Here is a 13,950-nt window from a genome sequence, read left to right as displayed (position 1 = left end):
CAGCACCACTTCTGGCTTTTTTGTTTTTGCTTATGTGGTGCTGAGGAATTGAACCCAGGGCCTCATGCATGAAAGACAAGCGCTCTACCACCAAGCCACCTTCCCAGCCCAGTTTTTATCTTTCTTGCTGTTGTTTTTAATGTACTTATAATGTACCATGTGATTTTTTTCCTTTTGTATGTTTTGTATGTTCTCCCCCTATGGTATAACCCCTGTTTGCATTTTGTTTTCTACTTGTTTCTTTTGGTTATGGTCTACATCCTTTACTGCTGAGTCTCCAATGCCTAGCACAAAGTAATGCTATATCTGCTGAAATGTAGAACGGAAGGACAATTCTTGTACTGTTGCAGATAGTTTGATAATTTTCCTTGCTTACTGAAGACTATTCAGTGGTGCCTACTTATCCACATTAGAGGCATTCAAAGACCGCCCCTCCCCCCTTGTTGACTCCTGAAGTTAAGGATAGGACTAAACCCTATATATCATATATGTGATGGTTTTCTCCATGTACTCTGTGGTGGTGCCAGTAGTATTGAATTTTGTCTGCCCTTCCATGTTCTAAACCTGCTGTTCCTAATATATTCATACTCTTGTAATTTGGGACCATTATTGAGTAGGATAAGAATGATTTGAACACAGTACCATTGACCTGTTAACTTAGATGGCCACCGAGTGACTAGTACAGGGGGTATCATATACATTGCCTAAATGTCACATAGAGGAGGAACTGGCATCTGGGGATGGAGCAGGACCGTGTGAGATTCCCTCACACTACAGAGTGGTGAACAATTGCAAACCTATCCATTGCTCCTATCTGGAATTTTTTCATCGAGTCATTTTGGTCTGCGCTTGTCTGTGGGTGCCTGAAACCATAGAATGTATGGCCACAGATAGAGGGACAACTGCATTCATACATTCATTCATGGAGCTGCTGCTTGGTCCTCCAATGCTCTCCAAAAATGTCCAGTGGCAGAAGTTTACATTGCCAACTCTGTCAGTCTGGTGGATAATGGGTAAATTTTTGAAAAATATGTTTTCAATTGTAAAAATACTGTACAGAGGGGTTACAGTTACATGAGCAAGGTCATGAGTACATTTCCTATCAAGCATTGTTACCTCCTCCTTTGTTTTTTCCCTACTCTCCCTTCCCTCCCACCTCCACTACACTCCACCCCTCCCCCTTCCTGTCTCCTTGCCTAAACTGTAAAGTTCATTTTTCAACATAGTGTCTTGTACATCTCATTGTTACAATGGGTCAACCTGTATCCCTATTTAAACATTTTGTTTTTTCCCTTCCCCTCCTCAAGCTAGAGAAGTGTATATCGATGCAGGGCACCGACATCAAATACAGTGAAAACAGAGGTTATACCGTGGGGGAGGAACATACAAAGAAACAAAAAAAAATCACATGGTACATTATAAATACACTAGGAACAATAGCAAGAAAGCAAAAATCATGTGTGTCCCTATTTTGGGGTTCATTTCACTTAACATCATCTTATCTGGTCATATGTACATAGTTTTTGACCTTTTTTGCTTGTCCCAGACATATACTAGTTATTGCAAATAAGGGAAACCATAGGACCTATGTTTCTTTGGGCCTGGCTTACTTCACTTAATACAATTTTTTCCAAGTCTTTCCACTTCCTAACAAATGGGGCAATATCATTCTTTCTGATGGAGGCATAGAATTCCATTGTGTATATATCCTCTGCTGTGAAATGTGGTTCTATCAACATCTGCCTCAAATCTTACATTATTGTGGATAAGATGATTTGAGATAATAAATTGAAAGCAAATGTTAAAGCTTTCCTGATCAATTGTCAATTACCAATTATCAAAATTATCAGTACTACTGTACCCTCATCAGGTAGTGTACAGATCCTTCAAAGCTCCTCCTAACAAACTCCCTCATCCTCCCAAGGGAGTTAAGGAAAACCAAGTAATTAGCCCAAAGGAGTGAATAAAATATGAGCCTATGGGCCAGAAAGTGTGTTCTAAATCTCATTTTATTTTGGGGCTCAGGTGGCTATCACTTGCTCTTGGAGCCTTTCCTGCTCACTGCCTTGCCCATTGGGCGCTGGGTGACTTGCTGTTTTTCTAGTACTTTTCAGGTACACATTGGATTATATTAGAAAATGACTTGTTGATGTCCTCAGGAGAAGTTTTGGGTGTGGTGGGGGTTGGATGAGGGGGGAATGTCAATGTAGCTAGATCCATATTGCTTTTCCCAGGGGCTTGCATATACTAGACACTAGTGCAGCATAAATATGTATTTTTTGATTAAATCCTTTTAAAGTGATTGGCTTTAGGGAAGAGGTGAAATGAATAGCTGTGGAGCTCTTCTTTCTTGGCTTGGAACTATTTAATTACCTAATGCATTTAAAAAAAAGAGAGAGAGAACAGGATGTCCAGGCTCAGTGTGGTAGTCAAGAGCAGCCCCTCCTCTTCCTTCACAGACTTACTGCTCACCAGGCCACCTGCAGAGTGCAGCAAGCCCTTTCACATCTTAACATCCAACATCACAGCTGAGAAGAAGGGCTTACTTGTTCATAATCAGGCCAGTTTTGCCTCCAGCAGATGGGATCTCCATAGACAGTAACGTGGCATAGTCAATCCCTTTGTAGATGACTGGAAGCTACAAGAAATTTCCAGGTTAACTGTTAACACAGGGAGGAGATTCACTATGGTGAGTCCCCTCACTCCCTGGGGTAGAGAACTTAGCTTCGCAATGACTTCTTATTTACTGACACTCCGATTTCCTTTAAAAACACTCAAAATACATCCAGATCTTCTATCTGCTCTCTCTCACGGTAGTCTTTTGATGTACAGAAAGAAGGAATCCGATTTCACAGTGTGTCTCTTGGATCGGCCTAAGTTAGAATTATTTGGGATGACTGTGAATTGCACAAGTTCTTTGGCCTCAATACAGACCTCTGAAATTAGAATCTCTTGGGATGAGACCTAGGAATCTGCATTATAACTCCTTTCCCAGATGATTTATAAGTACCATAAGGTTTGAAATTATTCAGTGATCTAAGATGAGCCAAATTTAAAGTTAAGGATAGTCTGGCTTCAAACATGCCTGATTAGTAACCTCTGGGAGTTGCTAATTCAGAAAGCTTCTGTCCAAAAATACAGAATCACTTCTTAAAATGAGAATTCTTGTTAGGGTTATTGCCCTATGCAACAGAGAGAAGGTGAGGAAGTACCGTTTTCCATCTTTTGGGTTAAGATCTGTGGGTGAAGTATCTTTAAACATCTAACAGAGGTGACTGACAATTACTGACTTCTTTTGGTAAAATGAGAAGGTTACAAGTCCTTCTGATTTGAAAAAAAAAACCCAGTGGTTTCTTTTCTTCATTGTCAGCCAAAAGTTACATCACCAAAGAAAAGCTGAAAAACCATTTAGATTCTCCTCGAATTCCTTAAACATCAGTGCAAAAAATAAGACTTTCTTCAAATGTTTTAGGTATGAAATCACTCACAGAAATCAGCATTTGCTTTAAGGTATGGGAAAATCACTTCTCACTGACAGCCAAATGGATGACTTTCTTTCATTGGAAATCTGAACCAACAAGACATTTTATCTTTCCCTTTACCTGAGTGATCTTGTCAGTAGAAAGCGAAGGAGAAAGGTTTTCCTTATTCAGCAAAACAATAAATGCAATTCTTTCCTGAGAATGAGATGACATAACCTATATTGACAGATATTAAATAATTGCAGAATGAAAAAGCCTCAAAGACCCCAGAATTATAATAGCAGAAAAAAGTGATTATACTTTTTTATATAACTGGTTATAACTGGGTTAAAAACAAAAAAAACCCTAAACAACAACAACAAACAAACAGAAACCCTCCAGATAATTTTCCCTTTCTCACGGCCCCAATTAGATAGCAAATCTCAATAAAAATAATGTCTGATATCCAGAGAGTAATTTCCAGTATGCATGTTGTTCCTAAATAATGATGATGTACCACTTCATGAGATGAAATCTATTTATATAAAATGTGCATGCTAGGCAAATCACATACAAAAACAGTATGCATTCTGAAATTTTCCACATGTAAGTGTCTTCCAAGAACTAAACTGGGTGAACTATGTTTAGACAGGATCCTGACCAAATAGGAAACCAGTGTACATTTCAAGGCCATTATCAAGTTTTTCCTTGACTATGCACATGTCAATGTACTCTGCATGTTCTGTGACCTTATGCCCAGGCCCCCAGTTCTCTCTGAGACCTTCCTACATTCAGTGTCCTTCTTGGTGTCCATACCTAGGGATCTTAAAACCACATCCTACTTAGTGTATTCAGACCAAAGCTCCTGATTGCTCACCTGTTATGTTTCTTTCCCAAGATTCCCTCTATCAGTAACTGGTGTCCACAACCACTTGTCACTCAAGGCTAAAGCCAGGGATCATATCATACTTCCTTATTTAACATCTCTCCTAAGAGCCAGCTCATCAGCTCCAAAATGTATTTCACTTCCACATCTGTTCCTCCTCCACTCTAATAAACAGGTAATAAAAATGATCACATCAAAATAAACATGTCACATCAACTCTCAGATTTCTTCTCAGAACTCATTTTAACACAATACATGCATTTATCTTTAGACTGCTTTAATGGGAAAAAGTCCACTGTTGTGAAAATAAAATCCAGGTGCTACAAGATGACTGGAGAGGCTCTGGCTGATGTAGCCCTCTCCCACTGACCCACTCTCCTCCTCCTTTCAAGAAACACACAGTTGTCTCATCAACACCTGCTATGCTGGAATCCTCTACACACTAGAGAAACGTTGCCTTTGTTCCTGGAGCAAGGCCACTCCCTGTGCTCATTTTCTTACTCTTGCCCATGACTAGGCCATCATTCTACAACAGCTAGTACTTTCCACTTGACAAATACCTATTGGTTATATGAGTCGATCCTTTAATGAGTGAGTAGGGGAAGAATTCTTGTTTTACCAAGAAAATGATTGCTTCTTATGGCCTGAAATGAGCTGACAGGATTTCTGTTGTCTTCTGGCACATTATGAATGTTCTCAGGCCCCAGCAGTTATCAACTGGGCATCTTATAGGCACTTCACCTGGGTCTCACCTGCATCCTTTCTGCTTTTTCAACTGTTGCTTTGACTCCATGTCTCATAATTTCTACTTCCTGAAATCCTCCAAGACATTTGAATAAAGGATTATCAACGAAATAGATCTCTCTCTCTCTCTCTCTCTCTCTCTCTGTGAGTACTGAGGTTTGAACTCAGGAGTTAGCACTTGCTAGGCAGTTGCTCTATTCTCCTACTTATGCCTTCACATACCTGGATGATAAATGTGTACCCCACCTATTGAGTGAGACAGGACTTCACTAACTTTTTGCTTGGACTGTCCTTACACCATGAACTTCTTTCTATTTCTCCACTAGCTGGGATTATAGGTGAGGTCTACAAGGCCTGGAAATTAAATATATATTGGGTTGGTCATGGGCCTTGAACTCTAGGCCTGGGCGCTGTCCCTGAGCTCTTCAACTCAAGAGGAACACTCTACCACTTGAGCCACAGTGCCACTTCCAGTTTTCTGGTGGTTTATTGGAGATAAGAGTCTCATGGACTTTTCTGCCTGGGCTGGCTTTGAACCTCGATCCTTAGATCTCAGCCTTCTGAGTAGCTAGGATTATAGGCATGAGCCACCAGTGCCTGGCTCAATTAAATATATTTAAAAAAAAAGAATGTTTAAATAATTCAAATTAACAATTAAATTTTGCTGTCAACATTTGCTCATAGATTTACTGGTCATTAGAATCTTTCCAAAGGGTCATGGCTACTTTAATAAATTAAAATTTTAATATGCCTATATATAAAATCCTGAATCAAGTAGTTCTATTTTTGATGATACATTCTAATAACATAATTACAGTAAGTAGAATAGCTATTGAATATTTATTTTATGCTATGCTATTTAAAATATCTGTCTTATTATATTATTGAAATAATTCTTCAAGACACATTTAGTATTTTAATTTTATACATCAAAAAATGGAAATATGAAAAAATTGACAGAATTTGCTTATGATAAAAGTTGGAGGGCTGGGAACGTGGCTCAGTGGTAGAGCGCTTGCCTTGCATGCCTGAGGCCCAGGGTTCGATTCCCCAGCACCACATAAGCAAAAAGAAAAAAGCCAGAAGTGGCGCTGTGGCTCAAGTGGAAGAGCGCTAGCCTTGAGCTGAAGAGCTGAGGGACAGCGCCCAGGCCCAGAGTTCACGCCCTACAACCGGACCCAAAAAAAAAAAAAAAAAAAAAAAAAAAAAAAAGTTGGAGAAGCCAAATTTGATCCAGGTATTTTGATGGCACCATGTTTATCACATAGCTTTTCTGCATAAATCTAAGTTTAAATTATGAGGTGTTTTTCTCATAACACTGTTATTATAAACTTGGAAAAGTTGGACATACCCGCTTGTCAAGGTATGAAAGATGATCAGAGTATTTTCTTATGGAAAGACATCAATTTATACTATAGTGTTTCCACTGTGGTGTGCTTTGGCTAAAAAATATATAAAGTTCTCTTTGTTTGGCATAAACTGATGACCCATTCCAAGGCTTCTGGCAAGTATTTCTTGATTGACCGAATCAAGTGATGAATATGTATGCATAATTAAAATGTTAGAAAGGTTTACCACAAACTTTTAGCCATATTGATCTGTGGGTTGTGGGATTAAGAGTGAAGTATATTTGGAGTTACATATTTTAGTTACATTTAAATGTTTCTATACTGAGAATATATTTGGTAATCATTAAAGAAAAGGACTTAATGAAAGCATTTGGGTCTATCTTAACTACACCCTTGCCCCCCTACACCACTGCACACCAGATATGAGATTTCTACCTTTTTATGTGTTCAGTTTCAGCAAAGCAACTTGACTTTGGCTCACTTTGCCTTACATTCTATTCATTTATGGAACACTGTATTCTACTGTAGTATATCATATCTATCTATCTATCTATCTATCTATCTATCTATCTATCTATCTATCTATCTATCTATCTATCTATCTATCTATCTTATTTTGTGTTGGTCCTGGGGCTTGAACTCAGGGCCTGAATGCTGTCCCTGGGCTTTTTTTTTTCTCATGACTCCTGCTTTACCACTTGAGCCACAGGTCTACTTTGATTTTCTGGTAGCTAATTAGAGTGTTATGGACTGTCCTGCATGTGCTGGCTTCAAGCTTCTTTGTAGCTAGGATTACAGTTGTGAGACACCAGCACCCAACTGTTTTTTGTTTAATTTTTAATATTTTTAGTATCCTATTTGAACTGGGGGTCTTATGCTTACTCAGATTTCTTGTTCATCTGGTGCTTTACCACCTAAGCCATGCCTCAGGGCTTTGCACTTGCTCGTGGATAGTCTACTACTTGAACCATGACCCAGTCACGTTTTGCTTTATTTTTCAGATAAAGTTTTGTCTACTACTAGTCTGGGACTACAAGCCTTCTACTTATGCCTTTTGGATAACCAGAATCACAGATCTTTACCACCATGGCCAGCTTTTTTGTTGAGATAAAACCTCACTAACTTTTTTCCTGGGCTGGAGTTGAACCGCAGTTCTTTCAATCTCTACTTCCCAAACAGCTGAGCTGGGTGTCACCATGTCTAGCCTTAGTATACATTCTTACATTCATTTTGATTTTTGAAAATATTTCACTAGATATTTATTTTGTTGCTTCCCCTGATTATCCCTGCTTCTAGAATCTAATAATTGCAGTTAATATAATGTGAATAACTGATAATATCCATATATACACATATAACAAAAACCTTTCTGTTCAACTAATCTTTACAGTTATCATAATGGGTACCTTCATTATTATTTCCATTTTGTAGATAAGCAAACTGAAGCAAAGAGATGTTACATAAACTGGCCAATGTCATTAGGTAAGAAATGGCAAAATAGCTGTGGGTAGGAACCAATAGAGCAGAAGAGCAAGTTGAATACTTTTCATTGGCTTTGATCAGTTTAGAAAAGCACCTTGGAGAGATTAGGCCATCAAAAACAAGTGACCTTGACTTCAGCAATAGCTTGTGAATTATCACTAAGTTATTCAACACTCATCTGTCTTTAAGGTAGTCCAAGTACAGGCTAAATGACTTCGTGTATCTGTTTGCCAGGGAGCCTTGACATCGGTGTTTGCGTCCAACCGTTTAGAGGTATATTTTCCTATATAAATTAGGAATTGTTTCTCATTTGGATTCTGACACAGATGGTCCAATTAACAGTCTGTTCAGACAGGCTACATACTTATTATGTACTGTACACATTTAAACTCATCCCCAGCTTACCTGGAGCCATGATGATCCTCTAGAGACGTGTATGAAAGATGTAGATTCTGAACTTTATTCCCAAGGACTCAATCAGAACTTGTTTCAAAAAGGGGGCTCAGGGGCTCTGGAGTCCTAAAGGCCTGGGTTTGGATCCAGTCTCATTCTTTATTAGTAAGGAGTCTGGCAAATTATTGAATATTCTGTTTGTTTGTTTAACTTCATTATCTTCATAGGTAAAATGTTAATAACTATATCTGCTTCTTCATAAGGCTTTGGTAAGAATTACATTAGAATGGAAGTCATTACAATTACATTTTAATAGTAGCTTAGAAATAATTAGTACTTATAAAGTATTATCTTTTCATTTTTATTTCCTTCTATAAAATATTTTCATTTTTATTTCCTTCCGATACTCAGGTTTGAACTGAAGGCATCACACCTGCTTAGGCTGAGTTATACTCAGACACTCAGTCACACCACTGAGTCATACCTCCAGCCCTGGTTCTCACAGGTTATTTTTAGGATAGGGTGTTGCTCCCTACCTGGGCTAGCACCTGGACTGTGACCAACTTTAGGCTTCCTGTAGATGTGCTGAGATCACAGACTGCCTCCAAGTCTAGCTTCTCCCTTTGGAAATAGTACCTCTGGGCTGGCCTAGAACTGGGATCTCCAATCATCCTGGCATATATCTTGGGATGTCAAGCAAAGGCCACTGTGCCCTGATGTGGGTTGAGAAGGGGTCTTGTGAACTTTTCTACCCAGCCTGTCCTTGACCTGTGATCCTCCCCATCCCAGACTCCAAGGTAGCATTAGTCACCCGCACCTGATTCTGATTATCTTACTATCTTCAAGAATAGAGTAGTTCTCACAAAGGAAATTCTCAATTGATTTAGTTAGACACTATGAATTCTCCTAGTTAGTGGAATGCCAGACAAGATTTAAGTCCAGAGTCTGGAATAGAAGTCATCTCACCTTGTGGTCCCCACAGTTGTTATGCAAAATCAGAATCACCTGGCTCAGCAAACCAGCACCTTGCATCAGCCAGTTGCTTGGACCTTCACTCAATAGCATATGGAGACCCAAAGGTCTTTTGTGTTTATTCATGACTGAGACTGAAAACAATAAATGAAGTTGAGCTTCAGTTCTCTTGAGATCCATAGAGTTGGAAATTGATCATTTTTCTCTCTTTTTTGTTTTTAAATATCTACTACCTAGTACAGTGCTGATAGGGAGATGTATGGAGATATAATCAAACCTATCCCAATTCTGTTGCATAATTAATATGTAATAAACCAGTTTTGATTAAGTTGGGCATCAAATAGACTCAATAATGCTTGCATTGTCTTCATTGGAATGATGGAAGGGTCTTTGATAAAGTCTCGTTTCACAGGGCATCGAAAAGCCAGAAGCTATTAGGTAAAATAGGATTTTATGCATATATTAATTTTATTCCAGTGTATTTTCCTATTGTCCTTTCAACATAGGTGATTTGCCCATTTTAGACTACTTATCAGTAGATCAAGTTCATAGAAACAAGTTCTAGCACTACTGAGGATCAAAACCCTCCTTTACATTTCTCAGATTAAATTTTGCTCATTTTATTTTCTAGCTCAGAATTAAAATGCCACCCAAGGACCCAAGATCCACTGGCTTCATGCACATTAGGTTCCATATCCATGTTCATCTTTGTACCTGTTCATGCCTCAGGCATGAAGATGAGTTTCAGAACTGTGTGACCCCACATCTCAAATCTCTACCTGCCATTCATGTAACCCAATCAGTTTCAGGCAACCTTACTGTCTTCTGTTATAACTGAACTCTGATTTAAAACACCCAGATGTGCTATGGCAATCCCTGCCAGTAGCTTATCATTCAGCTCTTTTGAAATCTAGACATCTGTGGGGAGAGTCCCAGGGGCAGCAAGCCCAGGCTTCTAAGGGAACTAAATGGAAAGCATTAAAAATAAGTCTTCCAGGAGAAGAACATCAAAAATCTCCTGAGAACCAGACAGGCAATGAGATGTGGGTATTGGCGTTCAGTGTGCTCATAATTCAAATGACTTCACAATTTTTCCATCTGTGTGCTGCTTGAGTAGCCCTTGATCCTCAGCAGAGAAGGATAGAGAGGTAAAGCTGATGGGGTTGAAATGTCTGCTTCCAAATCCTACAAAGCTGACAGCCCAAACCAAGGTGAGGCTGGCTAGCCCAGCTCAACCTTCTCTACAAAGCTATTCATTTCCATCCAGGTTCACTCAGAGCTGCCTTATGGGTGGGAATTAAAAAAAAAAAACAATTCATGAGAAAAAAAGGGATAGAAACTTCATCAGAAAAAGGAGATAGAATTAAATGATTAAATCTATTTCCAGTGCAGAATAGTCTTCTAGGTGTGGAGACTCAGAGGAGAAAAGCCAAAATGAAAGCTTTCAATTTTGAAAGCAGAACAAACCTTCTAAAAGCCAAAGCAAGAGGCCTGAGGAGCCTTCTCCTACCTTCTGTGGTCCCAGACTGGACGGTGCCTTTCACTGGACTGAAGTACCATAGTGTGTCTTGGGTGAGGATTCTGATTCCTGAAAGGGACACCAGGAGACACTGCAGGTTAGGGAGAGTCATCCAGTTGTTCCTAAAGATGAGCAGGACAGAAATACATAGTGTAAACCATGCATTTCTAGAAGGAAACTTCCATACCAGGGATCATCCCTTCCTCCTGGAGAAGAGATCTAATCGGTGAGAAAGGGCTGTTCCATAACACACCACATGTGCCCTGAATCACTGTCTGTCTCCTTCTCAGACTATGCCAGGACCCGTGCAAACTGGAGCAATTGGAGTCTGTCCCTTCCCAGGGCCTGGCAGCGTCCTAGGGTGGCTACCAAGGGTCTGGGTGTGACTGCCTCTTTTCACAGGAAAGTAATGCATTTGATTGTTTCCTTCTAGGGTAGTAGGGAAGCAAAAGAGGCAGCTCCTTATTGAATGGTAAGAGGCAAAGAAAGACAACATTTTATTATTTTTTTTCAACCATGGAATTACACAGCTTGCATGAGTGAATGGGCAGTAAGGGGTCAGACACCCAGAGAGCTTCCATCTCTTGTTCACTTCTTGACCGTTTGCCAACTTCAGAGTTGATTGCTAGAGAGGAGGGGAGAGAGCAAAGGAAGAAGAAAAGGGAAGCACTGTGGATGAGAACAGCAACTAACACCAGGGTGGAGAGTCAGTTTCAGACACATAGTGGTAGGAACAGTTCTTTGCAGATTTCCATTTCAAAAACCTAACTGGACATTTAAAAAATATTCTTCTACTGAAAAGATGCCATACAGAGGGTTTACAGTTACATGAGTAAGGTAATGAGTACATTTCTTGTTGAGCATTGTTACTCCCTCCTTTGTTTTTCTCCTACTATCCCCTCCCTTCACCACCTCTGCCACCTCCTCTCCCTCCCGCAATGGACATTTTGGCAAGGGGGCGGGAGCGGGGAAGATTGGGTGGGGGGGCAGGGGGAGGATGGGAAGGGATGGGAAGGGGAAACAAAGGAGGAGGCTACAATGCTTGATAAGAAATGTACTCATTATCTTGCCCGTGTAATTGTAACCCCTCTGTACAGTATTTTCACAATAAAAAAAGTAAAAAAAAGTAAAAAAATAATCATCTGACTTATCATGATCCCTGGATTATACGAAGGTACATATTCAGTACCAAGATATCCGAGAACATATTCTAATACATTTAGTAATGAACATAGGCAGGCCAAAGGGATCTTTTCAGAACACTTCTAGAGAGTAAAGGTTCTAACATTCTCTGCAGCATTTCTTTTCATTACGCTGTGCTTCTAAATTCAAGGGCATGCCATTTTGTCAAAACTTGGAAGGGAATGTGAATGTAACAGTGACTCAATTCACTAAGAAAAACAAAAGCTCGTAAAGTATTAGAAACAAATCAACAAATCAACCCAATGTTTCAAATTCACACAACTCAGTAGACATCATGGTGGGCTCTAACAGAGTCTCACTGAGTTCCTGTGTGGAAACAGCCATACTCTCTTCCCCAGGCTTGGAGAGCTCCGATGGGCCCCGCAGAGGCTCATCCAAAAGACCATAGTCTCTGCTCATCGAGGGGGTTTATCCGTTGACTCCACTTTGAGACAAGTTCCTAAACTAGATGGTACTCTGTTAACTCTCTTTTAAAGTGGCAATATGCAGCGTACCCATCTCTCAAGAGCTGTTGTGGCTATTGAATGTGATCAATACAGTCACCAATTTAATAGAAATGATTATCATTTGATGGTATTGTGTTTTGAATTCAGAGAGTTAAGCTGGCCAGGTAAGCACCCTTCCATTTAAGCCAGGCCTCCAGCCTCTTTTGCTTTATTGTTCAAACATTATATCCTATGTATGCCAAATCCAGCCGGGACTGTGAGGTTTCTATTTATTATCTTCTATAGCTAGGAAGACAGATACACACAGATCTGGAAGTAGAGTCTCTGTGGGTTTTTTTTTTTTTTTTTTGCCAGGGCTGGACTTGAATCAAGGTCCTCCAAATCCCAGCCTCTCAAGGAGCTAAGATTACAGGCACAAACCACCACACCCAGCTAACATATATTACTGTTATTAGCAAAGGTTCTAAACTATTCAACAGACAAGAAGAAGAAGATTAGCTCACAAGCTTTCACTTCCCTGTAAAGCAGGCACTGTGCTCTGCACTTTAAATAGAAGACTTCTCACTCAGATCTATGAGGAGGGCATTTTATCATGCACATTTTACAAATGAGAAACAGATGCAGAAAAGTTTTGGTAAGGTCATATGCAGGACATAGAAAAGCAGGGATTTCACACTAGCATTCTGAATCACATTTCCAGAGTATAGAGGTCAGATGCCCATTAATGCTTAGGACCAACCCACCAGGGATCTCAGGAAACTTGATACTTAAATTACATTTGGGAAGCTGAACTGTAATGTTTTCAAATGTCAACTGGCAAAGAATTGATGTTGCCTCTGACGTGATATAGGACCACATTTTCCCAATAAAATTATACCCTGGGAGATGAAGGAAAGACCTGTGGTAATAGTTACTAGTGCATAAAAAACCTGTACCCATTTCATTGTATTTGAGGTTGGTATAATTTGTGGAGGGGAAGGGCAAAAAACAAACTGTTTAAATAGGGATACAGATGGACCCATTGCAACATTGAGATGTACAAGATGTTATGTCAAAATATGAACTTTACAATTGTGGTGGGGGGGGTAGGGTGGGAGATTGAAGGGATGGGAAGAGGAAACAAAGAAGGAGGCAACAATGTTTGATAAGAAATGTACTCATTACCTTGCTCATGTAATTGTAACACCTCTGTATGGTATTTTCACAATAAAAAAAGTTTTAAAAAGAAAAGGATAGAAAAAGGAAAAAAAAAAACAACCTATACCCATCGTCCCATTGGTAACTCTTTCTTGGACCTTTAGCCCTGACCTTGGACTTCAGCCACAGATATTCTTTGATAGGTTCTTTTTTTTTCTTGACAGTTGTCACTGGCTCTTTCTAAATGATGCTGATTGTGCTGTTAAAATCTGAAATTACCAAAACAACATTGAAATTCCACCTCACCCCAGTTAGAATGGCTAGAATCAAGACCTCTAATAATAACAGATGCTGGAGG

The 13,950-nt window shown here is 39.6% G+C and overlaps 1 protein-coding gene across 3 annotated transcripts in view; it reads right to left on the bottom strand.

Moving 5' to 3' along the window:
• Positions 1-11,180, bottom strand: part of Ppp2r2b (protein phosphatase 2, regulatory subunit B, beta) — a 473,748-nt gene extending 462,568 nt beyond the window's left edge. For 2 of the 3 annotated variants that reach the window (XM_013025502.1, XM_013025507.1), the window contains exon 1: positions 10,798-10,869. In XM_013025502.1, the coding sequence (XP_012880956.1) occupies positions 10,798-10,847 (50 nt within the window). In that variant the 5' untranslated portion in view covers positions 10,848-10,869. Of the gene's footprint in view, positions 1-10,797; positions 10,876-11,059 lie in introns of those variants that run through there. The other variant, XM_013025506.1, reaches the window with a different exon arrangement.
• Between the last annotated feature and the right edge of the window lie 2,770 nt (positions 11,181-13,950).

Source organism: Dipodomys ordii, unplaced genomic scaffold (genome assembly GCF_000151885.1).
Source record: "Dipodomys ordii isolate 6190 unplaced genomic scaffold, Dord_2.0 Scaffold85, whole genome shotgun sequence".
Classification (NCBI taxonomy): domain Eukaryota; kingdom Metazoa; phylum Chordata; class Mammalia; order Rodentia; family Heteromyidae; genus Dipodomys; species Dipodomys ordii.
The sequence above is the reverse complement of the archived record's forward strand: the minus strand, read 5'-3'. Positions and strand labels throughout refer to the sequence as shown.